Genomic DNA, 27,636 nt, shown 5'->3' on the forward strand with positions numbered 1-27,636 from the left:
GAGTCACACCACCATCAAATCATAACGCAGCCAGCATGGACCACTCCAGATCTTCTTTTAACCACTGTACAATCAAGAGCCCCACATCTCAGATGGAATGGAGCTGGATCTTTTCCCACTCCTTAACCTTCCTCACCTTGGCTTTCTCAGCAGCAAAGTGGGAGGTATTGATTGGCCCTGCTCAGAGGGGACTGTGCAAAGTCAGGCAAGGAATTCCTGTGAAGGGCAAATCCATGGTCACACAAATAGTATTTAATTTCTTAGCAGATCTCAGAGTGGCCAAGCATGATGGTTCCCAAAATGCTTCCTGAGAAAGTGTGTTGTGAGCCCTTGTTCTGTGCTCCAAAAGCACAGACACCCCACTTTGTTGCCAGAGTACTGGACAATAAAATCTGTAGCCTTGCTAGGTCTCCACTGGGCATCTTTGAACCAGGAGCCCAGCTAGGAACAGGCTCTACTTCCCCATTAGCCAGGCCTGGCAGTTCCCTCCTGGTGCAACTGATCCATGCCCTTCCCAGAGGTGTGCTGCAGGTGGAGTTCCCAGGATGCAGTGTGTCTCTCCCTGGCCCTGAGATAACTGTCTGCAAAACTCTTGGCCAGAAAACAGAAACATCTGGAACCACTGGGGAGGCCTGTTCTGGGTGATTTAGCAGGTGAGTGGCGATGGGACAGCTGATGCTTGCTGCCCTAAGCAAGGCATCAATTCAGCGAGGAGTGCAAGTTTCTGTAGTCCTTGGAGAAGGGCGGAGTCTAACAAGCCAGTTGCTGGATCGGACAGAAAAACTGGACAAATTTGTCTCTTGCTGACTCACTTGGGTTCCCCCATTCGCCAACTCTAGCAAGTTAAGTCACAGGTACTGTAAATAAGGCTGACTTTCCAGGGCCCCTGATGTTACAGTTGTGCATGCTGAGGTGCATGTGCACTGGTCTGGATGCAATCCAGGTGGGTGTTAGCCATGAACCCTTAACTGTCCAGAAACTCATCTGGAAAAGGTAAAGAAAGGGAAAAGTGTGGCTTGCGTCACCCTGGGCATTCTGAAGAATCTGCATCACCTCAGCTGGCCTGACTTGTTCTGTTGTGTTTTACAGCTGCACGAATATAAATCCTCATCGCATCGTATTTTTCGGCTGAACAACATAGCGAAAGCACTTAAGTTTTTGGAAGATAGCAATGTAAGTGTATGCAGCACATCTTGTAAACATGAGTGGTCCTTAACAAAAAGGCTGAAGTTCAGTGCTAGTCACAAGAGATGCATGGAAAGGGTATCTGCTGAAATGGCCAGGATAACCTAGGCTTAAATCAGACAGAGATGGCTCACAAAATCCATCTGTTGGGGACACAGCCTCTGGCATCCTGCCCACCCCACCTGTCCCCATCAGGACCAGAACTCCATTGATGTTCAGTTCCTAAAACAGCAGAGCATCTGATGGACTCTCAGACCTCTGGTATTTATTGACCTTTTTGTCTTTTCATTACTTTGCATAAGAGTGCAGTGAGCAGAGTGTAAAGCTTTCTTTTAGAACTTACAATATGAGAAAAATAGAGGAGGCAAGGTGGGGATAAATGGACCAGGGAAAAAAATGACAGCATTGCTCCTTCTTCAGTATGACTTTCTGGACGTCAGTGCATGTTTTCTATGTCCTTCATAAATGGGAAGGGGAATCCCAAAGAGGGAAGGAGATTCCAGAATCCCTCTTCCACTAGGTTTCAGTGGTAAGCCATTGTCAGCTTGCCTGACACGTGGCAGTAAAACTTCAAAGAGGGACCCACTTGTGGTTCTTCATGGTAACAGAGTCTGACACTAGCCAATTTCAGCAGAAAAGGAATTTGTTGAGAGGATGCCCAATAGCCCATGGAATGACGTGTGGGACTGGAGGGTCCAGGGTAGGGTCCAGGGATACCGTGGTGATCACAGAGCCTTGTGGAGGGGTTCAGTGGGCTTGATCCCTCTTCCCTGCCCTGCTGCATCTGGGCAGCACCCCATTGCCTGGGAAGAAGCTCTCTGCTGTGTTGGCAGCCTGGCCTCACATGTTCTGGTTAGGATGGTGGACAAGGCTGCAAAGCCTGGACCCACATCCCAAGTGCAAGGTGGGTGGGAAGGCACTTTAACTTTCTGAACAGGAAGTGGGCTGTGCCTCCCAATAGCCACATAATGGAGAAAGTCCCAGACATAGTTGGGGGCAGAGGGCAGGGATTCAGATGGTGATAATCAAAAAATCATATCACAGTACACAGCAGTGCTGTTCAATACTGTAGCCTAGAGGAGGAAGAAACCCAGAAGTCCGCAGCCAACATGTGGTTTGACAAAGTGTGCTCCCTCCATGCCATGGAGTATTATTCAGCCATGAAAATCAGTGCGAGACTGGTACATGCTATGGTGTTGACGAACCCTGCACACACTATGCAAGTGACAGAAGGCAGACACAAAGACCACATCTTACGTGATTCTTCTCATGTGAAATGACCAGGACAGGGAAGTCTCTACAGATAGAAAAAGTACATAGTGGTGACTTAGGGCTAGGGGAGGCAGATGAGTAGAGGATATAAGACTTCTTTTAGAGGTGATAAAAATGTTCTGAAATTGACTTGTTCTGGTCAATTTTAGAACACCTGAATATACTAAAAACCACCGAGTTGTATCCTTTGAGTGGGGCAATTAGATGGAATGTTAATTTGTTCTTAGTGAAGTCATCTCAAAAGCAAGCACATTTCGAATTCATTGAGTCAGGTATACCCTCAGCCTCTACTTGAATGTGGACCAGCCCCACTCCTAGAGTGTTCCTGCCTCAGTCTCCAATCCCAGCTTCCCCCACTCACTTCCAGGAACTGTGAAAAATTCCAAACCTCTCTAAATACAGGTGGCAGAAACAGAGCCCACCTTGGATAGCTGCTGAGGATGCAGTGTGACTGCCCAAGCCAGGTGCTGCACAGAGCAAGGTCTCTGTGAGTGCCAAACCTTACTGCTTCCCTAGCTCGACTGACTGTACTTACGCATGACATCTGCCTGCGTCTTGGAGTTATTTTAGCAGTATCTTTGTAGCAATGTCTGCCCTGAATTCCAAAGGAGCATTGTACTGGGGATGGCACAGGGTCTTTGAACAACTGCCCAGGGTATTCGTTACTCTTCCTGCTGTCTTACCCTCAGTACGTTGAAGGCTAAGACCTACTTCTACTGCAGTTGTTTGTCCCCAATGTGGGGCACAGCCCCAAGCCCATGGTAGACACCGGGTAAGTGGGATCTGGCTGGCTGCCAGAATCAAGCATATGACCTGCCTGGATATTTGGGACATGTGCAGGTGGACAGTTTGCCCACATTGTATCAGACTCGTCAGCATGGCAGCCAGTAGGGTGAGAGAGCACTTGAAGTCCTAGCCTTCAGCGTGCTGAGGGTGAGGAGGCAGAGCTCTCACGTGACACACCTGTGCACACGTATGATGACATGGAAGAGTGTGGCTAAGCCTGGGAAGGCCTGGGCCTCTGTAATCCCTGTGTGAGCCTCCCCAGACTTTCTGCCAGAACTGCCTCACTGTATGATAGACCCTGGAAGGCTCCTCTCTGGAAATATCCTTAATATGGGCAGATGGGACAAGCAGATGGTCCAATGGGAAGGTGAGCACAGGTAAGAGAGACAAGTGGAAACAAGCCTTTTAGATGCAAATGCTGTCCCATTCCCAGAATCCACAAAGTACTTTTGTGTTCCTTGCTTGTCCAGCTCCAAGAGGGACAGGCCTGCCTATAAGACTGTGTTGAGCCACTGCAGCACCCAGAGCTGGGGCACAGATGCAGAAAGCAGTCAGGCCCTGCTGTCTGGTTACCACTGGGGGGCTGTGGCTGGCTGGTGCTCCTATTTTCCCCACTGCTCTACCTCACAGAGATGGGCTGTCCCTCAGGACCAGCTCTGGGACCTCCCTCAAGTCATCTTGTTTGCACCTTGGCTCTCTCATCTGTGAAGTGGGTAAATTGAGCATTAAAGGAACTAACCTGGGAAAGTGGCTGGTGGGTGGTCACTGCTCCCTGGGGGAAGCCACTGGCCTGAAGGCCTCTAAGATAGCCCCTCACATGTGCCTGCCCAGAGGGGAGAGGGAGTAGCCCCATAAACTGGTTGCTCCATTAGTTTCCAGTCTGGCAAAACAGCTCAGTTAGGGGGCAGAGGAGGGGGACAGTAACCCTGAAGCTCTTGACTGGGTGTTAAACTGTCTGTTCACTACTAATAAGTGGAAAATGACCAGGCAACCAAGGCTCCTTGACACCTTGGACCAACCTGCAGTTGATCCAAGAAGGTCTTCCCTTGAAGCCATGGAAGAGCTCTATTCTTCTAGTCCTACTGAGAGTGGCTGATGCTCGTGCAGCCCTCTCCTCCCCATCCTCTGGGGATGGGGCATCACTGTGACTATGGCATCCTGAAGGCAGCTTTGTCCCTTGTTATCTGGGCTCCCTACAGGAGGGGGTAGAGACAAAGATGACCAAGTTGCTAACTGCTTTGGCTTCCCTGGAGTGGGATACATTCTGTGAGCCACTGGGCAGGAGATGCTGTCAGACTTCAGGGCATCAAGTGATTCATCATGTGTGGAGAATACTCCTGATGAACGTGAAATATTGGACCTGAATTTGATCAGCTACGTTGTCCACAATACTGACAGCTTCCTTCCTGGCCTGCAGTCTGTGGGTGATGAGTGCATGCTGTCTGAATTGGATTCTTGGTATCAGCCACAAATGGTCTTCAGTCGGGGAACTCAACAGTCGCCCTCGATTAGGTTAGCTCAGGCCTAACTGCTGCTGTCAGAAACTCTGACAAACTGGTAGGATCAGAGGCCAGCATCAAATGATTTAAAAAGCTGTGATGGAAAGGGAGAGAGGAAAGAACCAGGAAGGGAGAAAAGGTTTTTATAGAAAATGTTCTCTTCATTATTTTCCAAGGGTCCCAGGCTACTTTTTGCAGTGTGGGTTTCAAAGATTGTTTTGACTTAACCTTATTTCTCCTCTCTTCCCCCTGAAAAATGTTTTTTAAATTTGCAAAGTCTTGTTCAGCAAGGAGATGAGGAAAGTGTGACAGATCCATGTGGCCTGCAAAGCCTTGCTTACATTGTGATCTTTTCCAGAGAGAGGTCTGCCAAACCTGGAGCTATGGACTTAGAATTTGTTTGCAGAATGAAGTGATGATTTAGGGAGGTGACCCCCGCAAACTGAGCTGGCCTCAGAATCATTGCACTTGGTAAAGTGTAGCTTGTAGATTTAGTGTCTACGTGACCACAGTGCTGCTGGTCCAGGGGCCACACATGGTTTTAGGGATTTCCCAAAGAGCATCATTCTGGGGTCAAAACATAGCTAAATAAACGGGATAATCTCCATGGGTTTCTACAGAATGCACGTTGTAACCAGTAGGTAGGATATTTTGTAACAATGCAGAGTCTGGGCATAGACCTTATCCAGCAATGGATTTACCCACCCACAGTCCCATTGCTGGTGTGGTGCTCTGTGTTCGTCAAGGATGTGCTATATCTGGAGGCTTGGTGACATTAGTGTAGCATGAAGACAGACCTACTCGTTATTCACCATCTCTACAGAAAGCTCACAAGCTGTGCGGCCCTGAAGACATTAAATTGAACCTCTCTGAACGCCCTCCTGAAGTATGGGAATTATAGAAATGCCTACATTTCCAGGCTTGTCGTGAGGATAAGCTGAGTTGGTACTTGTAAGACTTTAGGATCATGTCCATACTTTGTAGGTGTTTATTAAATATATTTTTGCATGTTGGGTGTGTCTGAGAGGTGACCTTGGGTGAACAAAAGAATAAGTAAGAAGTGCCATGGACAATCACAGGTCAGCTTCCTTGGAAGCTCATCTCTAAGCTCATCATTGCTCCTTTCCAGGTCAAGCTGGTTAGCATCGATGCTGCGGAAATCGCGGACGGCAACCCCTCCTTGGTTCTTGGGCTCATATGGAACATAATCCTCTTCTTTCAGGTATAGGCATTTCCCACATTAACACATGGTAACTGGCTTGAGTCCAAGTAGCACCCACAGAACAGCTTAAGGGAGACAGTGAGACTTCTTTCCTGCGGGTTCTGATGTGTCTATCCACTGAACGAGAACCTGAAATTAGAACCCTATGGCTCATTAGTTAATTACCCTCCTAAGAGTAAATGGAATCCTAACAGAGATTTCCTGGGGGTTTTGGCTCAAGGCTTATACTTCAGAGAGGCACTTGGATGAATAAGGTTTGGAGACATGGACGCGTTTTGTGTGAGCTCTGAACATAAAACAACTGAGGCGCTTGCTTTTTCTCTTTCTCTCTCTTTCTCATCTCTGCCTCAGTTTCCACACTTGTGAAATGGAGGAGCAGTTATTTCATGTGATACATAGCAAGCAAAGCCATGTGCAAGAGCTCTTTGTCCACTGAAGGGGTTTTAGGTAGGATTCAGGTACTGATGTCTGTGATCAAGCTTTTTGAGAGATGCTGGGAACATCCAGAAGTGTGTACAAGGCTTTCCATAAATCCCAGATCGTCATTCATTTACTTGGTCCGTGTTGCTAAGTTTCTCCAGGTACAGGTGTGGTAGGTCCTGGACAGACAAGACCCTGTCCTTTTGACTCTCTGGGATCACAGACAAGTCAATCCCATGTTATAAAACTCCAGGATATAGGCCACAATTGAGGCACGAGTGGGTTGCTGTAAGAACTCCAGGCAGTGATGGCTACCACAGGTTTAGTAAGGGAGTAAGGACAATGTCCTAAAGGAAGTGACCAGAGCTCGCTAGGTGTCTGGTTTTTGGAGGGACTGGGGTTTGAACTCAGCCTTTATGCTTGCAAAGCAGGTGCCCTACTGCTTACACTTCCCGTCCACTTCGCTCTGGTTATTTTGGAAATGGAGTCTCCTGAACTATTTGCCCAAGCTGGCTTTAAACCATGATCCTTCCAATCTTAGTCCCTCATGGAGCTAGGGTGACAAGTGTGAGCCACTGGTGCCCAGCCCAGAGCTAGATTTTGAAGGACGAATAGGAGTGTGCTTAGAGCAGTGCATTGCAAACTTATTGTACGTAGGAATTACCTGGGAGTGATGTTGACAGATAGCTTCTATAGATAGGTGAGGGCCAAAGCCTGGAGTTCTGCATTTCTCACAAGTGTCCCATGGTAGGAGTTCAGTGCTGGAGGAAAAGGACATCTGAGAAGCAGGGCCAGGATTGAGCAGGGGCAGTGGGGCTAGAAAGAGCATGATGCATTCGGGAGTGGTAAGTGATGAGGGGATGAGGCAAGTGGAGCTGGGGTCAGGAAGAGCTTTCATGACAAGGCTGCCAGAGCGCCAGACGTCAGAAGGAACCCATCTTCCCCATGGGGTATAACTGTGAAACCCGCCATCAAGTAGAGTTTCTGTCTGTCCAGTTCTGCAGGAGCTTGGTCCCTCCAGCCAGGGTCCATGTGGCCCCTGTGGTCAGACAAGGGACCCACTTGCTGGGAGGCTTCTACTGTCACTAGGATCTGAAGTGCCATTGTCTTTCCAGATTAAGGAGCTCACAGGCAACCTCAGCAGAAACTCTCCATCTTCCAGCCTGTCACCAGGCTCGGGGGGCACAGATTCGGACTCCTCCTATCCACCCACACCCACCACAGAGAGGAACGCAGCAATATCGGTGAAAGACCAGAGGAAGGCCATCAAGACTCTGCTGGCATGGGTACAGAGGAAAACGAGGAAGTAAGCACAAACCCCTATCTCTCCTCTAATCCCCGTCCCCGCCCCAGTAATGTGCAGTTTCCAGAAAGAGGGAGGAGCAGGACTTGCCTGCCCTGGGGTGGGTGGGAGAGAGGGGGCCCCTCTGTTAAGGTGCCAATTGTACCTGAATCTTATACAGACGATCAAAACAGGAATACACTTTCAGCTTTTGCACACACAGCATGCATCCTGCAGCGTTTGCTTACAGAAAGCCGATGAGCTGTTGAAAAGGAACAAGGGGGCTTTGTCCTGTTGACTCCTCAGCTGGGCATGTCCCCTGGATTCCAGAAACATGTGCACATTTATTATTAAGCCTCAGGATGTCTTTCAGAATCTATGCCTACTTTTAAAAAAGTAATAATAAAGGCTGTCACATACACGAAGTCAGGTCTGGCCTTCCCTAAATGGGGACAGGTGAACTGGCCTCCTGTGGACCTGTGCCAGCAGCGCAGGGGTTTTGCTAATCTTGTATCTGGCCATTTACAAGCAGGCGCCAGACAGGGGACCAGGCCAGTGTGAAGGAAGCCACCCCAGCTCTTCCATAGACAGGCTGGGCAAGACCCTGGTGAATTGCTTACCTCTGCAAGCCTCACCTGAGCGGTGGTGACACCATCTGCTGCCTCCTGTGGTAGTTGGGACAAAATGAAATAAAATCCATGAAGGCAGCTGACATGGTGCCAGCCCCTAGTGGGCACTTAGTAGGAATTGGCTCTCCTCTCCCCAGTGAGGGAGAGGTTTTGACGAAGGGGGTGAAAGATAAAAGTTAATTACTGTGAACAATTATTAAATGTTCAAAAATAAATCAAACAAAAGAGAGCTCCTGTGGGGGGGCTAGTGTTGGGGATGGCGTGACTGTGAAGGAGAGAAGGTGGCTAGAGAGATGGGGAGAGTTCATCGTCCCTGTTGTGGGGGTGGCCATGTGAAGCTGCACCTGTGACCAAAGGGCGTGGGACTGTCCACCACTGCGTGAGGACCAGTGTGCATGACATCTGATGACTTCACTATTGTCTACGGCTTAGCTAAGAACCATCTGAGGCCAGTGTCAGCGTCCTGGTTTTGAGACTGTCCTCCGCTAATACAGATGGAGGGTCTACAGAAAGTCTGTATGTCTGGTTTGCAACTTCATGGGAATCTGAAATGATTTTTAAATAAAAAGGGCTTTTTTGTTTTTGAAGTTCAGTGACCAGAGTTAAGTGATCACAGGGAGTGGACTCTAAAGGAAATTCGTACCTAGCAGGGTTCGCTCTCTTTCCTCACTTTAAAATTATAATTTTATTTCTATGAATGGTTGTGCTCAGGTCTTCCTGACTCTGGGTTGTTTTTTTTTTTAATTACCTGGCACGTATCCATTGCCGTATTTCCAATGTCACTGATCGAATGAACCATGTATGCCACCACTCCTTTATATATCTGGGAATTTGGGAACTCATGGTCCTATTTGCGTGTTTATGTGATGCGTGTACCCTCCTGTTGCATTCACCTGGAAATGGTGGTGGAAATGGGGTATGAATGCTTTGGGCAGCTCTCCTGTGCTCTGAGCCCAGGACGTCCTACCTGGCGAAGTGGACAGTGTCCAGCCCGCCAAGGGCACATGGCTACTGCAGGCAGACATCCTGACTTGCATCTGTTTCCTCACCTGTGCTGTGCTGCTGCTACTCTTTTCCTCCAGGTATGGTGTGGCAGTGCAGGACTTCGCGGGCAGCTGGAGGAGTGGGCTGGCTTTCCTGGCAGTGATCAAGGCCATTGACCCCAGCCTGGTAGACATGAAGCAAGCCCTGGAAGACTCCACCCGGGAAAATCTAGAGAAGGCATTCAGCATCGCCCATGCTGCCCTGCAAATCCCCAGGCTCCTGGAGCCCGAAGGTGCCTTGATTCCCCTCTCGCTGGCTTTCCTTTTCGTGGTTTTTCTGTAAATGTACCACCTGCTCTTCCAAGTAGGAGTTTTGGAAAATAGAAAAAAAATTAATGAAGAAGTTTTTCTATCTCCTTATATCCGATGTTTATTATAATATTTTCTACGGTACCATTCAATATATGTATAGTCTCATCCTACTTAAAATGCAATATGATGTAAGTGTTTTACTTATTGTTATAATCTCTTCATTGTAATTTTTATTGGCTGCATAATAGTCCACCGAATAGGCCCCTAAAACTTCGTCTCTCCATTCTGGGGTCACTGAGGTTGTTTTGGAAGTGATCACTTACCGCAGTAGACATCTCACTGTATAACTTCAGCATACATCTCAGATTATTCTGTCAAGGGCCAGGTTCCATTGCAGAATGACAGAGAGGGACAGTTGGCACCTTTTCAGCATGTGTAGCTCTCTCTCATTGATTTCCGTGCAAATTTGCCTAATTGGAGGCTCCCCGCAGTATGGGGTGCATGGCTCGTCAGACTGGCTGATGGAGCCATGGAGCCAGCAGAGAGCCAGCCGCTTACAATGGCAGGAACTAAGACATGAGGAAACATGGATGGAATTGAAGGAATGAGGAGCCCGGATTCTCCATCCCCAGTCCTCTGTTCTCAGCCAGGGTTCAGTTGGACCTCAGTCAAGCTTCACCCACTCTAAGCCTAAAGTTCCTCAAGTGGAGGAGATAAAGAAAAAAACCCTCAATGATGTGTGGGCTCCTCCTCCATCAACGTCCTGTGGGTTGTGTGTCCATGTGTCCTGCTAATGCCTGTGTTTCTCTCAACAGACATCATGGTTGACACGCCGGATGAGCAGTCTATTGTGACTTATGTGGCACAGTTTCTAGAACGTTTTCCGGAGCTGGAACCTGTATGTTGGTTTTCCTTTAATTCAGAAAATGTACATTCCCATCCACTGGCTATCAGCTGGGACTTGGCCTGTGTCTCTCTGTGTGGCAACGACACACAGACACAACAACGACAGTCACAAACTGACCTGGAGTTCCTAGCCTTTCCACATTTTAATTTCTAAATCATATAATACATGCAGAACTTTGAAGTGGGAGGGAAAGTTAGATAGTCACATCTCCCATACCAGACTTAATGAGGTTACAAAAGATGTTCCCTTGTAGCACAGATCCAGTACTTGATTCTTTAGACATCAAGTGGAGTGTTTCAGAAATCTACCAGATTTTATTACAGTGTGAAAAATTATAAAAGATAGTGACTGTTCAAAAACATGCTTTTTTAGTTTTAGAATCCCACTTGGAGAGAAATTGGGCGTGGGGGTGGAGGGCAGAACAAGACCTTTAGAAGTTGTCTTGGCTTCATTGAACACACCCCCAACACACCCATGCACAACCCTGAAATGATAATACTAACAAGAAGAGTGACAACAGTAACAACCTTTGTCTACTGAATGCCCGGTGCTGTTCAGGGGACGCAGCAATAAACTGCACCAGACTGGAGACATAGCTCATTGTAAAGCACTTGCCTAGCATGCACAGAGCCATGGGTTTGATCCTGAGCTCTGCAAATATAAATAAGTAAATAAAACACAACAAAATACGTTGGACAGACGAGGTGCCTGACCTTGTGTGCCTTTGTCCTAATAGAGAAAACAGTTAACAAGTCAGCAAACACAGTGTAACTTTAAGCAGTTAAATGTACTAGACAGGAAAAAAAAATGTACACCAAGAAAAAGGGTGCTCATGTAGCTGGAGGCTGGTCAAGTAACTGTGCCCTGTGTCTACAGGCTGACTGCCACTCCCACAATCCAGGGTGACACAGAGCCATTGTCCTCCTTTCACAGATGACAATATGGGTGTTCAAAGAGGCTTAAAGGCCTATCCAGGGTCACACAGCTATCAAATACATAGCTGGGGTCTGACCCAGCTTTGGTTCCAAAGTTGAGGATTTTTTAGGTGCCTTATAACACACAACTAAGACTGGGACCCCAGAATATCCTCACTGGAGTCCTCTAGGATGTGGCTTTCATTCTGTCCCAACCTGTATATGTTTCCTATTGGCCCCAGCACCATGTTGCACTTCCCAGGGTGCTTTGGGAGCAGGAACTCCTGGGTTGCCCCAATCACATTCTTGTGATTAGAGTTTGCATGATATGTATCTTTCCATTTTTTCCTTTCAAGTGTGTACACTTGTATTTAAAAGGTGTTTCTTGTAAACAGCACACAGTTGGATCATTCTGACACACTCTTTAGTTAGTGGTTTTTGCCCTTTATCATAGGTTTAGTCGCCATAATGATTATTGTTTTCCATTGATGCAATCTGTTCTATGTTCCTTTGTTTTTCCTTCCTAGCCTTATATCATTATTCAAGTATCTTTGGTGCCCATTTTATCTCCTTTATTGGCTTGATAGCTGCATTTCCTCACTGAATCCTCTTAGTAGTTCTAGGAATTGTAGTATTCATCTTTAATGTACTTCAGCCCACCTGAAATTATTACTATACCCATTCAAGTTCGGTGCATATTTTATATATGCAACAGTATAATTCGACTAACCACCGCCCCATTCCTTTGTACTGTTATTGCTATTTGCTTTTACATATATCTTATCATTTTGCTTTATTAAGTACTTTCTTATTTTTACTTTAAATAATCAGTTTGCTTTGAAAAAAAAAAAAAGAAAAACCTTAAAGTAACCTTTTATATTGATCATCTATTTACCATTTCAGGTATATGTTATTCCATCCTTCGATCCAGGTTTCCATCTATGATTTTTTTCCTTTCAGTCTGAAGAAATTCCTTTGTGTTTCTTATAGTAGAAGTAAATAGTCCTCTTTTGGTCATTCTCACCCTGTGTCGTAGGTGGATCTACTTCTAATAATTGTTGCTTCCTTGATCATAAGTTTCATTCTCCTGATTCTTTGTGTCTGGACTTTTTTTGTTTTTATTGTGTGTCAGAGCTAGTATATAAAAGAATAGTAGAGATTGAGGTATGTGACATTTTTTTCTGTATTTGTCTGGTTTCTATTGTAACAAAATACCGGAGGCTAGGTAATGTACAAAGAAAAGAGGTTTCTTTAGCATAGTTTTGGAGGTTCAAGGGTGTGGCACTAGCATGAGTTTGGCTCCAGGGAGGACCTCATGGTGGATGGTATCATGGCGGAAGCACATGTGAGTGGAAGAGATCACAAGCTGAGACAGGAAGCCTCTGATTCGGGGGTCAGGCTCACTCTTTTAGAACAACTTGCTCTCTCAGGAACTAATGAGGGTCCCATGAGAACTATATCAGTTCTTTCTGAGGGCAGCACCCCAATGGCCCAATCTCCTCTTAAAGGTTCCACTGTCTCTCATCTTGCCACACTGGGAACCAAGCTTCTAATACATGAACCCATGAGAGATAAGCCACGTCCAAACCATAGCAGAGAATGTGGCCATTTCCCAAATAAGCTCCCGAGAGGAGATGCTGAGCACTTTGATCCTACCAGGAATCCATAGGAGCTAGGTGTAGTTTCAGTTTCAGCCATCAGGTCTCATGTTTTGAGGATGAGGCCAGTCCACTCAATCTACCAGTGTGCTGGAAGCCATGCTCTGCAGTGCCACCAGGACCATTCCCTGCTTTTCTGCCCCACCCTCCCCAGCTCCTCCCAGCAGAAGCCCCAGCTTTGGCTGATGAGAATTGATTTTGTGTTTGCAGCCTTTCCAGAGTCAGGCTGTCACAGCAGCCCACATAATCAGCCAGCATGTGACTGATCTTGCTTTATCTCAGTGGCTTAGCTCCCCCACAGGTCCACACCCAGACTGGGCAGAGGACCACAGGTGTGAAGTGGCCCAGACTTGACTTGTACACTGACATTTCTTTGCACCCATAGTTTTGAATAAATACAGTATTTCATGCTTTACTTATCCTGCATTTTCACATCTCAGCAGAAGCAAAAAGAAGTCTTTTGTAACCATTTGCATCTTAAATGCAACATTTTGTATTAGTTTTAAATTGGCCTTTTCTCTGTGTGTGTCAGTACTGGGGTTTGGCCTCAGGTCCTCAAGTTTCCTAGGCAGGTGCTCTACCACTTCAGCCACGTTCCCAACCTTTTTTTTTTTTTTCCCCAGCCCTCTTTTTGCTTTTAGTTATTTTTTAGATAGTGTCTCCCGCTTTTTGTCATGGGGCTGGCCATGGATCTCAGTCCTCCTGTCTATTCCTCCCTTATAGTTGGGATGACAGGTGCAAACCACCACATGCTGCTTGTTCTTTGAGACAAAGTCTTGCTAACTTTTTCACATGGGCCAGCCTTGAAATATGGTCCTCCTATCTCTGCCTCCCAAGTAGCTGAGATTACAGGCACAAGCCTCTGAGTCTGGTCTTTGGGTGTGATTTGAGAGGTGGATGTAGGTTGAACAACTTAAAGGATATAATTGTTATTTCATGTTGTCCTTTGTTTTGCTGCAGGAAGATTTTGTGGAGCCAGATAAAGAAGTACCCATTGAGTCCACCTTTGTCCGCATCAAAGAGACACCATCTGAACAGGAGAGCAAAATCCTCCTCCTGACTCAGAATGGGGAGCATGCTTACACTGTCAACCACGAAACCAGCCACCCACCACCTGCCAAAGTCTTTGTCTGTGACCAGTCTGAGAGTGAGAAGAGCTTTTCCTTGGGCGACACATCCAGCCGTGCACTCTCAGACAGCCCCACCGACTTCATGCACCAGATCACTGACCAGGCCCTCCACGGAGTCCCAGGGAAGACTGACACCACCAGTGAGCAGGCTCCGGACTCTCCCATCTTATCCACCAGAAAGGATGGCCGGAGGTCCAGCTCTTTACCAATCAAGAAAAGCGTCCACTTTGAGGCAGACATCTACAAGGACGCCTCCTGCAGTAAGGTCCCTTTCTACAGTCCAGATCTTCACTTTGAAGAGAGTGCAAGAGCACCCAAGGAGCTTTTGAAGAAGGATGGGCATGTCCCATTGGTTGAGTCTGCTGAGGACAAGAAGCCAGAACAGGAAGTTGGGCTGAACCCGGAAGCACCCACAGACAAGGTCCCCAGGGAGGTTGCTGGGGCAGATGGTATGAACCATCACGCTCAGCCTCCCCAGGGCTCCTCCTTCTTTAATGGCACCTTAGAGAGTCGAGCCAGCCACAGTGAAGAAAGTCCTTCTCCTGCACCCCATACTGTCATGGCCAACTCCTTGGAGATCAAGGTGAAACTGCTGATGGCAGAAGCGATGGATGGAGATGACTATTTTGAAGGCATTCCATTACGAGCCTCAAAATTTACCAGCGACCTAACAGATTTTGCTTCTACCAGCCAGGCTTTCAGTGAGCTTCCTTCACTCCAGGAGAAGACACCTGGTGAGGAGGAAGGTTTGGAGAAGTCCTCTGAAAAGCTAGGGAAAAGGAAAGCTAAGTCTGCCCACATGAAGACCGAGTCACCTGAGACCCAAGAGGCATCTGGCAAACACAAACCTACCAAGGGCTCTGGACCAGAAGCTCAGTGCCATCTTGTGGCCCCAGAAGATTCCCTGGCAGATAAAAAGCCAGAGGTGTACGAGAAGGCCAAGAGAAAGTCCACGCAGTGTGGCAGTGAGGAGGAGGAGGAGGAGGGAGGAGAAGCTGAAGGTCTCCCAGGACTTGACAGAGAACTTTCTTCCAATCCCCTAAGCACCAACGTCAGCCTGGAGACCCTCAGGAGTCACAGCGAAGAAGGCCTGGACTTCAAGCCTTCTCCCCCGCTCTCAAAGGTCTCCGTCATCCCTCATGAGCTTTTCTATTACCCACACTACGAGGTGCCCCTGGCTGCGGTTTTGGAGGCCTACGCAGAAGGTGGGGAGGACATGAAAACAGAAGAAGACACAGATCTGGAAGAGCCGGAGGGTTATTTGCATGACCTGGGCTCCAGGGAGGAGGCAGCCCACAGCTTCCAGAGCAGCTGCACCTTCTCATTGCCAGACGGGGGCCAGGCCAGTGTCAGCAGCCATACCCCCCATGTCAACAAGGTTGCTGCAGGGGTCATACCAGCCTCAGAACCCCCTCCCCCAGGCCCCCAGGAGGACCACCAGCCAAAGGAGACCAAGGAGAGTGACCCCACAGAGAGCCATCAGGTAACTCAGTGATGGTGTTCAGGAGGCCTGGGCTCTGCCTGGGAAATTCTGTGTGCTGCTCCCACCAGGTGACAGGTGAGGGGACTTCTGTCATGGCCACCCCAGAGTGCAGAATTCAAAGATGTCCTTCTGTGGGGCTCAGACAGATGCAGGGTTGGTCACCCAAAGTGGAGCCTCTCCTGAAATTCTGTACCCTGGGCACCTGACTTGCCTTATTCTAGTCCTGGGCCTATTTTTGGAGGTAGAACAGTAATCATTTTAAACACAGTAATGGTACCCATGTTGGTGAACTGTCACACCAGCTCCTGTAACCACCTGGGGAAACAGTACACTCACTTTGGACTACAGTGACAATGCTTAAAGGCCTTTGGTGTGTTCAGCACTGATGTGGTTCCTGTGATTTCAAATGGGTTGGGTGAGGGGGAAGGGAGACTTCTCCCAAGAGCGAGCCACTGGACACATGCTTATCTGCCATGTGTGTTCCCACTTCATCAGCCAGGGGGCCCCAGGAGAGATCAGGGAACAGATACTGGGGGGAGGGGAGCCTGGCCTCATACCACATAGGAATGGGTAAGGCCAGAGAATTCGGGAAGAGAAGGGTTTCCTGCAGGCTCCTTGTGAGTAAGAACTCCCTCTGCAGCTCTGGGAATCCAGGAAGACAGTCCCAAGCCTTGAGACTGTGCCCCACTAAGTACCTTGGGGGAGAGAGGCCCATGCTTGGCACTCAGCCAGGTCACCTGCTTACACTGTCCAGCTCTGTGAAAAGCAATGAGGCCGTCACTGCCAGGAAAAGCAAAGGGGAAGAGCAAATCCTGTCTGCACTGTTGAATGCTGCAGACACCAAGTCTCTCTGGAGCTGCACTATGATGTTGCATCCGACATAGGGATGGGCCCCACAGAGGGGGACAAGGGCTCCCTCCACAGAGGGAGATACCACCTAGACCCAGAAAGGCTGAATATTGGGGAATCTGGCTGGGGTGGGGGTTCTTGGTAGAGGGTGCTCCCCAAGTGCAAGATCAGGGTGAGAATGTGAGCAGCTGTTCCAGGTCACTTCAGCTCTACCCCTGTCCCTTGTCTCTTCCCCAGTCTTTTACCTCTTCTTCCTCCCAGCCACAGAGAGGTGAACCTAAAACACAAGTCTCATCACTTTCCAACTCCTGTCTCCATAGTGTGAATCCATCCCTCTCTGACCTAGGCACTCTTCCTCTCCCCTCCAACCAAGTCAGCTTCCTTCTGGCTCCCAGACCCCCATACTCTGGGTTTGATTGTGCAGGTCCCACTATCTGGGTCACCTTTCCCCACCTCTCACTGGGCAGTCATTCACCCTTCAAGGCCCCATGGAAATGGTACTTCCTCTCAGGAGCCTGCCCAGCCCCTGCCCCTACAGAGCCCCTACTCCCTTGCCTGTAGCCAATCACATCTGGACAGTTCTCTCTCAGTGCTCTTCCAGTTTCTGTGGCCTTGTTGCTCTCTCCAGGGGCCAGTGGGCATTTGTATATTGTTTGGGCCCTGGAGATCAGCATGGTGCCTGGCAGGACCTGCAATGTAGGGGACAGGTGTACTTCACGCTTGCTTGAAATATAAGGAGCATGTCGAGAATGAAACACAGACTTAAAAGACAGAGGTCTGGCTTATGAGTCCTGGATGGCACGAGAAGTGAGGAAGCCTTGTCCTCTGGAGGGCTGCAGAAGAGGGGAACTTGAAGGACCTTAAAAGACACAGGATTTACACAGTGGGAGCTTGCATTTATTCAGTGTGCTATCTCAGGACAACAGGCAAGAGCAGGATTCCCGGGCCTAGCCAACATGGTAGGACTGATGGCTGTTTGGGGCAGAATAGCAAGCTATGAATTTACCATCAAAGAGGGTTGGTGGTTTGGGACACACCTGCCACCTTCCCCTTGTGCCTGTGCCTCTCCCCACTGCTATAGGCCGAGTTCTCCGAAGCTACCTCTGCTCTTCAGCGCTTCCTATAGGAGACGATAAGTCAGCAGGTTGGAAGTGACCTTCAGGGAGATCAAGTCTTGGTGACCCCAAGCTGTGGGGACAACTGGAGTGAATCTCTGGGTTATTATGGCCCAAAAAGTTCTTTTAGGACAAAAGGAAGGGGCTGAGTCGGTAATAGAGCCTGAGTTGTTATTAAAATGACTCATTAGTGGGTTCCTCTCTCCTGGCCTCTTGAATGCGGCCTTCATTCATAGGTTTTCCTGCCAGTAGTTGCCAAGAGCAGGGTAAATACCTGCTGTATCCAGCACATGAGTAGGTTAGTACCTGCTGTGGTTGGGGAATCATGGAATCAGTCAGAAGATGTAGAATGGAGCATTTCTCTGACATGTGTCTCTCCTTTTAAAAAAGAAAAGGAAAGAAGGCCAGGCATGGTGGCTCACATCTATAAACCCAGCTCATGGAAAGCAGAAGTAGGAGAATCACTGTGTGAGGCTTTCCCCAGGCAAAAAGCGTGAGACCCTATCTGAAAAATAATTAAAACAAAAAGGGATAGGGATGCAGTTCAAGTGGTAGAGCACTTGCCTAGCAAGTACAGGGCCCTGAGTTCAAATCCCAGAATCACAAAAAGAAAATATTTTCCAGCCACAGAGATTGGAAAATGGTAAGCTGTTCTAGTCCTTAAAAAAGAAAGAAAGAAAGAAAGAAACAGAAGTCCTTTCTTCATTTTACCTTTCAGAAAAAGTTGCCAGCGATGATGGCAGAGGTCCTGTGGTTCCACATTGCTGGAAGCGCTTTCAGGTTCTGCTCAGATCTATGTTCTGGGCAGCTGGCTGGACCAGTCTAATCCTTCCATCCCCTGAAGGAATTCTTGGGAGGGATTCTTCCCACACCTCTGAGTTTCACTGGTGGTTTTGCTGATGAGTGTCAGGTGCCTGTGTGACAGTGGTACAAGAATAAGCCTTAACTCAGTGTTAGTGATGTGGCCCTACGATCCCTTTCGCCAATGGCATGGTGGCAGTGGCCTCCCACAAACTACACTTGCCTGTGTGTGTATACCTCTCCAAGCCCTGGGGCCAACTTGGCAGTACTTATCTCCCTGGATTCTTTCCTCTGATCAGTGGATAATGGTTGTGTGAAGGATTCAGCCATTGCCCATTGTGAGGGACATTATCTCTTAGAACCCTGTAGTATAGAGGGTGATAACAATTGTACCCATTTGACAGGTAAGGAAGATGAGGCCCAAAGAAAGTCAGCTGTACAAGGTCAAATAGCTGAGTCAGCTAGGATTTGAAACCAGAGCTTCCTGACCCTAAAATCTGCCCTGTGTCCACTCCTTCAATTTCTAGCCTTTGAATTATGCCCACGGAGGAAGTTGCAGGGGAAAGGGGGTGGGAGGCTGTGCTGGCAAGAATCCACGAGAGAGGCAGAGTGGGAAGGGACACTGTGGCTGGACTGGGGATGGAGCCTGTAAGGTGAGGTCCCCTATACCAGCAGGTGATTTGTCTTAATTTGTTTGTTTTGTCTTCTAGTCCCAAGAATCCCCAAAGTCTGAAAACATAGCAAACCCATTAGAACAAAAGGTATTGGAGGAGTCAACCAGCAGTAAAAAGAAGGAAAAAAGGAAACACATGGACCATGTAGAAAGTTCATTATTTGTAGCACCTGGGACTGTTCGGTCCTCAGATGACCTAGAAGAAGACCCTGGCGACTACAAAGTCCCTTGCAGGTAATTCATAAGGTGGAGCCAGGGAGTTGCTCTCTGATCTTATTATATTTGCACTTTCTGATCTGGTGTGGGGTGCAGGGGTGGGGTTGGGCAACAGGAAAAACACAGCATCACAGAAAATCCTCATTCTCTACACCTGGGCTCCCCCCATCCTGACCTCATGGTCACCGGAGCTGCTTGTAAGGAGCAAAACTGAAAGGACACAGAGCTTGCTTTCCTGCTTCCTCTGCGAGCCACAGGGTGACCACTAGCAGTGAGCAGCAGAATGGCTGAACCTAGACAAGCGTAGGTGGAAAAAATGACAGACACAGAGGTTGCCCCCTTCGCCCAGCCCTAGAGAACAAACTAAACTGTGGGGTGGGCCAGGCAGAGCCAAACTTGGCCATGTATAAGCATCCCACTGGCTTTGAGCTTGATTCTTTCATCCTCATCACATGGAAGATGGGCATGGAAGTCATATTCTGGCTTCTCCCGTAGATTTGGCTCCAAGGTGATGGGGCATTGATTTGTCCTGGGGGAAGGAGGGAGGGAGCAGGTTGGATAATGAGCTTTAAAGGATCAATAGGAAGCTTATAGCCCATACCTGCGCGGCCACTCCAAGGCCATGAAAGAAGCCACATTTGTGTAGGAAAAATACGTAACTGCTGAGTATCACAAGACTCTGCTCTTCCATTGTCACTGGTCTTCACAGTAGTCACTGTGTACCAAGCCCAGACTGTGTTCATGCACCCCACAGTCACCCAAGAGGCATGTAGTTGTAATTGTGCTTCATGAGTGGCAGGGTGAGGGGCTTAGATTCAGACATGGCTGATTCCATAGTCCACAGTCTGTTTTGCCCTAGCCCTCATTGCCTGCAGGGGTGTGAGCTGTACCGCTGCAAAGGAAAATTACTGAAATGTGCCTGTTGGGAGCGAGCAGGGAAGAGCCCAAGCAGAGAGAGTCAGAGCAAGAGCTGGCAGGTGCCCCCACCAATTTCTGTCTCCTCTCTGCTTTGCTTCTCTATCTGGGCTGTGGAGAAGCAGGCAGGGGTGAGGAGGGGCGGGCACAGTCCAAGTTGGTTGCCAACTTTGCCTGCAACTCCCAGGGTCCCTGTCCCTGGCTGGGCGGGACCATCAGCAGACATGCTTGTTCGTAGTGTGCTGTGGACCCTGCCATGACTGCTGATAGACACTTGGGGGATGACCCAGAGCAGTTGCCTGCTCCACCACTGCTTAGGGAGGAGCTGTCAGCCACTTGCCAGAGCACTCAGCTTCTCCCTAAATGGATTGGTTCTCAAAGGCTCTTTGAGAAGCCCCTAGGTAATGGAGTCTTTCTGCTCAGAGCAGGTGGCAAGCTGCTTCTCAGCTCCTCCTTACCACCTCTCTATAGGAATGGTGTGACAAGGCTATATTGATAACAGAGTGTATTATCAAGGGGAAAGCTGTGTCCTCAACTTAAGCAGGTAACGTTGAGGTGGGCTCAGGACTCCTGGGCCCTCTGAGTGCTGGGCTGTTCCACCTGCTGACTCCAGGGTAGGAGGTGCCACTATACACCCAAGAAAACTGAGCTTCAGTGAGATGGGCAGCTGGCACAGGTTATTAAATGGTACCATGTTCTGGATGTCTCTGTTCCCTAGCATAGGATGTTTTTCTCAATTCAGTCTTTCCATGTGGCTTCCCATGGTTCAATAGTCTGCAGGACCCTACAGTGATCTCTGGCTCCTTAATGTCTTCTCCATCAATGGCTGCACCAGGCACCCTGGCCTTGGTGTCTTGAATGGTCAGGTCCAGGCTCCTTCAAATTTGAGAGCTGTCCCACTTTCTGGAACACTGTCTCAGGTTTACTCCATCTCAGCCTTTGGTTGTCAACTCCACTATTAATTCCTCCAAGCAGGCTTCTTGGATTCCCCCAGGCTATTTTTGATCCCCTTATATAGCCTGTATACCATGCCCTTTACTCTTTGACTTCACAACACTGCTCAGAACTGTAATTCCTATAATCATTTGTGTAAGAATGTATCATGTGCCTTCATCAGTCTGTGAGCCAGTGCCTTGAAGGCAGGGACCTAATGGAGGGCTCTCCCAATAGCCCCAGCCATTAGCATAGCCCTGGCTTGCAGGTGACATTCAATAAAAATTCTTTGGGTAGAGAAATAAATGAGTGAATGCACTTCCTCTGTCTTCTCTTGGAGAGCAGGAGTTGGGTGCCAAGACCAAGTCTGGTTCCTGGTTCACGGTAGGTTCTCTTGGAGGGCAGGAGTTGGGTGCCAAGACCTAGTCTGGTTCCTGGTACACGGTAGGCTCTTGATAGGCTAGAATAATGAAGGTCAAGATTCAAACCCACTGCAAAGCTTATACGGATTACAGTATAATATAAAAACCACCTAAAAGAAAGCTGCCTGTGGAAAGAGGGGAGGGATAAAGTAGAAATCCCCTCATGGTGGGGAGGGGGTGTCTTTTTATTGGAAAACATTACAGACATGGGAAGAGGGTGCCTCTGCATCTCCAGATACTGCAGTACAGGTAGCAATCAGATTTGTGAGGCACTATGGTCCCTTTTGTCTCTTTAGGTACATTTTACTTCATTTATGTGCTGTGATATAAGCTAGGAACAATTGGCACCCTTTGGGGTTGAAAAATACCAGTAGATTTCCTGAGAACAAATTCTTGGCCAAATGCCAGACCTGTTTCCAGATCCCAGAAGGACATTACCCCATGGTCACAGTCAAAATAACCTATGCCAGCTGCCAACCTCTCTGAAGCATAGTTTTCTTGGCATACAGAGGACAGTGGCACCTCCTACCCTGGAGCCTACACTTGCCTTGAGCAACTGAGATGACCCTCTGTACCAGGGTGCACAGCACCCACCAGACACTGCATCAGAGCAGGGCCCAACACTTTCACCTACAGTACACAGTGACTTCCCACCAGCACCATCAGCAACGTGGAGCAGATGGGGTGGAAATGATGATCCATTTTACAGAGGAGGAAAACTGATCAAAGATCTAAGTCTTTCACTGGCATGGCCTGCTGATCTACCAGAAGCCAGGGTACCAGCCCGAGCCTCTCTTGCTGCAGACCTGGGTGAGCTGGCTCTGCTCAAAGGACAGAGGCACCTTCCACATCAGCCTCAAAGATCTGGTTGGAAAGTTAGCCTCTTTGTGTTCACCCTAGGGCTAGAGCACCATTGTGCATAGGAAGGGAGCACTGGAAAGGGAGCTCAGCTTCCAGGCCTAGGCCCTTAACCTTCAGAGGACCTTGGTGAGTAAGACTCTCCAAGACAAAAGAGGTCGCTTCCAGCCCTGAATTCCAGGATTTTTAAGAATATATTATGGCCTGATTTCTGTTAAAAATCTGACTGTGTTTCTTGCAGACAAAAACCCAATGTGTCTCTATATCCTTCTTCCTTACTGTTTGTAAGCGCACTCTAACAAAGCAGACATCTTGGATACGATTTTCTATCCCTGGGTCTGAAGTCGTGGCTTGCCTAAATGCACATCTGGAAGCCTTGGGCTGGGGTAATCCCATGGCTGAGCCACGGGAACTGAGGGGATACCAATTCCAAATGTGTCTTTGCTTTTCAGGACTAGCCACAGCGATTCCAGCATTTACATTCGGCGACACAGTAATAGGTCTTTGGAATCGGTTAGTATGTGAATTTCTTCTTCCCTATAGCCCCTGCTAATCAATTCCTTTCCATCCTTCCTCTTCCCTAGCCTAGAGCTTTGAAATTACTCAAGTGCTACAACTGTACTTTTGGATAGAAGACAAACACATTGAAATCTTTTCGTTAAGCACAGTGCAATCAGATGTCCAGTTGGGGCAACCGGGGGTGTAAATAAAGTGTTGATTCTAAAGCCCAAAGGCCTCTTTGTTATAAAAGTGCACCAAAGACACCTCCCTCCACCACTGTACTCACATCTAGAAAGATCACATTCAGGCTGGCAGAGTGACTCAAGTGGTAGACTGCCTGCCTAGCAAGTGTGAGTCCCTGAGTTCAAGCCCCAGTACTGAAAGAAAAAAAAAAAATGTCTAGAAAGATCACATTCAAAGCTGGGGTTGCAGTAAAGTGAAAGATCCTCATGACATTGGCAAAGTGTGTAGCCCCATATGTGCCAGAACCACAGCAGCCCAGCTACCATAGGGTTCAGGTGGTGGGTGGGGTCACCAGTGGGCAGGGAGGCGGGGGGGGGGGGGGGGAGGAATATTTATTGTTTAGTGCTTTAATTTTGAATTAGATGTTTGCAGTATCAAGAAAAGCATGGCATATGCTCGGCTTTGTGTATTTAAAATCATCTTGTTTTCTGTTTCAGAGATTTCATCTTTACTAATTGGGTTGCGGGGTTTTGTTTATAAATTTCACTGTAGGACCATTTTAGCTATGTTCAATTGAGGAATGCAGCAGACCAGGATGACAGAAGAAACCGAATGTTAAACAGGTTGGTGGCTTTGTTTTACTTTCAAATTTTGTGGGATTAAAAAAAATTTTTTTTTGTTTAATAATGTAGGCTATCTTATGGGGATGGTTATTTTTCAACTATGCTTTGTTAATGACAAAATTACTAATTTGAGAGGATGCATGAACGTCCTTATTTCAGAGAAAAAGAATATAATTTCAATGTGACAGGGGCTAGCAGAGATCAGTTAGCACTGATGAGCAGAGCAAAGCAAGTTGGTGTGAAGGTGGGGCTAGGTTCTAGCAGAGGTAGAGCCAGGGAGCAGTCTTGGGATACTCAGTGCCCCGGAATGCCGTACCACCTGACAACTGTCCATTCTGTCCCACTGCAGGTACAATACTCAGAAGCTCACTGAGCTGATTTTACAATTTTATGGAATCAGAGCAGACACGAAGAGGGAATGCAAACATGCCAGGATGTCTATGAAAGTATTTCTTACCGTTGGAGAACTAGATGGCAGTCTAATGTTGCTAAGTTCTATAAACAGCCTACTTAGAACATAGGAAACCAGAAAATCTTGGAAGTTCTGAGATGTCCCTATCCCTGTTAAAGTTATGGAATTGTTTCATTTTATTCCCCCCAATCCCCCTCCCCCCCATGGATTTGAATTGGTTTGGAAAGATTTAGATTACTGAAATTAGAAGATTGTGTTTGAGTACTGCCCATCCCCCAGGCCTGTGGGCCTTGGAGTTCCACCCCTCTGGCTCCTAAAAAAAAAGAAGAAACACAAATTTCCCTCCCTGGCCTAAAATGGACAATTCAAGTTTTCAGCCATGTTAAGCACGCTCTTAGAGAAATAGCACCGGTAGCTTTCATGGGATAAAGATGTTGAAAACAGGATCTGCGAACTTGACAGATGCTGCTGTGTTTTCTGCGCTGAGCATGCATTACTTTTGAAGTAAAAAATATCCCTTACATGAGAAAGGGAAGTTGTGTCAGTAAATCACTCCATTTGTGGAGTTTAGGGAGCTGTGGTATCAGTTTTTCATAATCCCATCCCAGCTCAGAAGTAGCCCAAAGATGGTTACACTCCAGGCTTCTCTACATTAGCCCCAACTTCCTTCCCTCAGCCTTGTCTCTGTGAACATTTGGGTCTGAGGTTGGTTTCCACCAGCCACCCCCACCCCCACCACCCTATTATCTACCAAGGCAAAAAAAAAAAAAAAAGTCATTTAACTCCTGTAAAATTAAAGAAAGATAAACCTGTCCCAAATCAAATCTAGTAATTCTCTTAAAGGTAATATTCCAAAGCCAAAAACAAAACTTGGTAGTGGTAGGGGGTAGTTAGTGGCTGTTTTGAAATTGCCTGTCATCTGCATTCCTTCAGATGGCTGCAGAATTCCCTCCATGACAGCAGGATAACTGAGAGCTGTCAGTCCTTAACTCTTCCTTAGGATGAACTCGCAGAGAACACAGTGGTGTCCCTGGGGACTTGGCTTAGACTGGAGGTGTGGCTTAAGTGGTAGAGCACCTGCTTTGCAAGTGCAAAGCCCTGAGTTCAAACCCCAGTCCCACCCAAAACAAAACAAAAATAGACTAACTCCGGGGACGTGACTCAGGTGCCAGCTCTATCACAGAGTAATTATGTGGCCTGAGATAATCACTGTACCCCATGAGTGTCAAAATGGCCCCCCTTCCTGGGGGTCTGAAAACAAACTCTACCTCCCTCTCCACCAGACTCATCAAAGGAAGCCTTTGACCCTACAGGAGGGTGGAGAGGCCTGAGCCTGTACTGCTGGGTATGGCCCATCCTCAGGGGTACCCTACTGGTAACTGCATTCCGTCTTTCCCTCTGCAGGAAGGCCACCAACTCTGGAGAAGCCGTGTCCCTGGGGAGCCAGAGCCTGCAGAGCGACTCCCTGACCCAGCTTGTCCAGCAGCCGGATGTGATGTATTTCATTCTGTTCCTCTGGCTCCTGGTTTACTGTCTGCTGCTCTTCCCACAGCTGGACTTCACCCGGCTCTGATGCGTGTGTCTGGAGAATAAAAAGACAGGACCCCAACCAGGCGTGGGGTCTTTTTACTTCATTTTATTTTCTGTTCAGGATTGGGCCATTTCTGCAGATGGTTGAAGGCCTCTGAGAAAATGTAGGGCCCGTCCCCTTGTCATGTTTTGTTTTGTCTTGTGTTTCCTTTTTCTTCTGGAAAACTCGGGAGCATGTTTTGCTTTTTGGCTGTGTACTCAGAACTCAGGTTTGCGGCTGGAGCCTTAGGTGGGTTTCGCCCTTGTGTGCCTTGTGGATCAGTTGGTAAGAGTCTTTACTAATACAAACCTGGATCTTAGCTCATGCATTCGATTCATGCAGGGTTTTAAGGTCCTAGAGGAACTGGAGTTATTTATGCCTCAGGTGAAGGTGGCCATGCTCCACCCGGAAGAAATCTGCCATGTTTTCCTCCTAACTGGAGTGTTTGAGTGAAGATGCCAGAGGGGCATGCACCTGTTGCAGCCTGGCCATGGTTGCACTCACTGGGGGGAAACTGCCAACTTCCGGCAGACACCAAGGAAGGGAGCAGAGGCTTTGTCGTGTGCAGAGGGTAGGGAGCATGGTAGGTGAGCAAGTTGCACTTTTAATTTACTTTTGCATTGATTGGATTGAGTAAAACTATGATTTTCAAAACTTTTCCAATGGGACCCTCCTGTCAAATGAAACCTAATAGACACCATCCAGACCTGCACTGAAAGCAGAGTTCTGGCTGAGTGGGGTGGCCTGAGACCCCCTCCCATTCTGCCAAGCTTTGACTGTGAGCTCCCCCACCCCTTCCCAGGGCACCAGGGAAGGCCCTGAGGAGCAGAAAGTGACTGACCAGGTGCTGGAAGGAATCCTACAGGTGAGTGCCAGGACATGCTGGCCTCGATCGAATGCATGTCTTGGCACCAGCATCCTTTGCTTTGCTGTCGGTCATAATGGGTTTCTCAAAAAGGGTTTCTGCAAAGCACAAGTGAATAGACCAGTGCAGGTGGTTTGTGAGACGGGAGAAACCTGTCTCTCTCCTACTGTCTTCCTCAGCCCTGGCCTCCCTGTGCTCTCTTTTCCCTAATAAGACTCAGATCAGAGAACACTTTGTATTGGTTCCTCCTTCCCCAGAAAAGCATGTATCAGGCAACTCTTAGAAAATTGTAAACTATTGATCAGGAGGAACTTCTTGTCCAGCAGAACCCTGAGAGGCAGGGCAGGTTGACCAAGGTCACACAACCTGTCAAGAGCAATCTTGCTATGAGCATTCTGGTCACATGATACCCAGTCCCAGAGCTGTCACTTTTTATAGGAAACTTCCATGACCATACAAATGTCCTGGGGGGGAAAAAAAAGGGTAAAATGACTCTGTGTGAAATGTCCTCATTCAAATAAGACTAAAAATTTTAGGCCAAATACCAAACTTTGTTTTTTTTCCCGTATTTTCTCCATGCAGTTTCATTTACTTTCAAGTTGATCCTCTGTTCTTCTGGAATATTCTTGACAGCTGTAGAGGTTTATCCTTCCACATACCAGCATTGTTCTTATTCCAGGAATCACACTCCTTCCTAGCAAGCTGATTCCAACATGGCCAAAGGAATTTACACAGCACATTAAGTCCGTGACAGCCAAAATCTGTCCTTTTAAGTCATTCTGATTATAGTCTGCCTCCCCTCTCTCCAAGAGAATCTCAGTTTTCCGAGGCAAAAGCTGCTGGGAGGGTGGAGCAGTTCCATCTTGAAGGCCAAGAGCCTCGGGGACAGCAAGCTAATTAGTGAGCTCACGGCATCATCGGAAGCTCAGAGGTACAGACCATAAAGATCATGTGTGTGACATTTTATAGCCCTGGACGCCATGTAGTCCTTGCCCAAATTAGATGCCAAAGAAGAGCT

General features: G+C 47.9%; 1 protein-coding gene across 5 annotated transcripts in view; it reads left to right on the plus strand.

Annotated features, from left to right (window-relative positions):
* Clmn (calmin) overlaps positions 1–27,186 on the plus strand; it is a 94,828-nt gene extending 67,642 nt beyond the window's left edge. For 2 of the 5 annotated variants that reach the window (XM_020182399.2, XM_074067212.1), the window contains exons 4-13: positions 1,090–1,173; positions 5,872–5,964; positions 7,500–7,690; positions 9,378–9,571; positions 10,406–10,488; positions 14,030–15,682; positions 19,158–19,354; positions 22,917–22,977; positions 23,701–23,771; positions 25,588–27,186. In XM_020182399.2, coding sequence (XP_020037988.2) covers positions 1,090–1,173; positions 5,872–5,964; positions 7,500–7,690; positions 9,378–9,571; positions 10,406–10,488; positions 14,030–15,682; positions 19,158–19,354; positions 22,917–22,977; positions 23,701–23,771; positions 25,588–25,756 — 2,796 coding nt within the window. In that variant the 3' untranslated portion in view covers positions 25,757–27,186. Of the gene's footprint in view, positions 1–1,089; positions 1,174–5,871; positions 5,965–7,499; positions 7,691–9,377; positions 9,572–10,405; positions 10,489–14,029; positions 15,683–19,157; positions 19,355–22,916; positions 22,978–23,700; positions 23,772–24,120; positions 24,925–25,587 lie in introns of those variants that run through there. The other 3 variants (XM_074067214.1, XM_074067211.1, XM_020182400.2) reach the window with 2 other exon arrangements.
* The last annotated feature ends 450 nt before the right edge of the window (positions 27,187–27,636 follow it).

Source organism: Castor canadensis, chromosome 3 (genome assembly GCF_047511655.1).
Source record: "Castor canadensis chromosome 3, mCasCan1.hap1v2, whole genome shotgun sequence".
Lineage (NCBI taxonomy): Eukaryota > Metazoa > Chordata > Mammalia > Rodentia > Castoridae > Castor > Castor canadensis.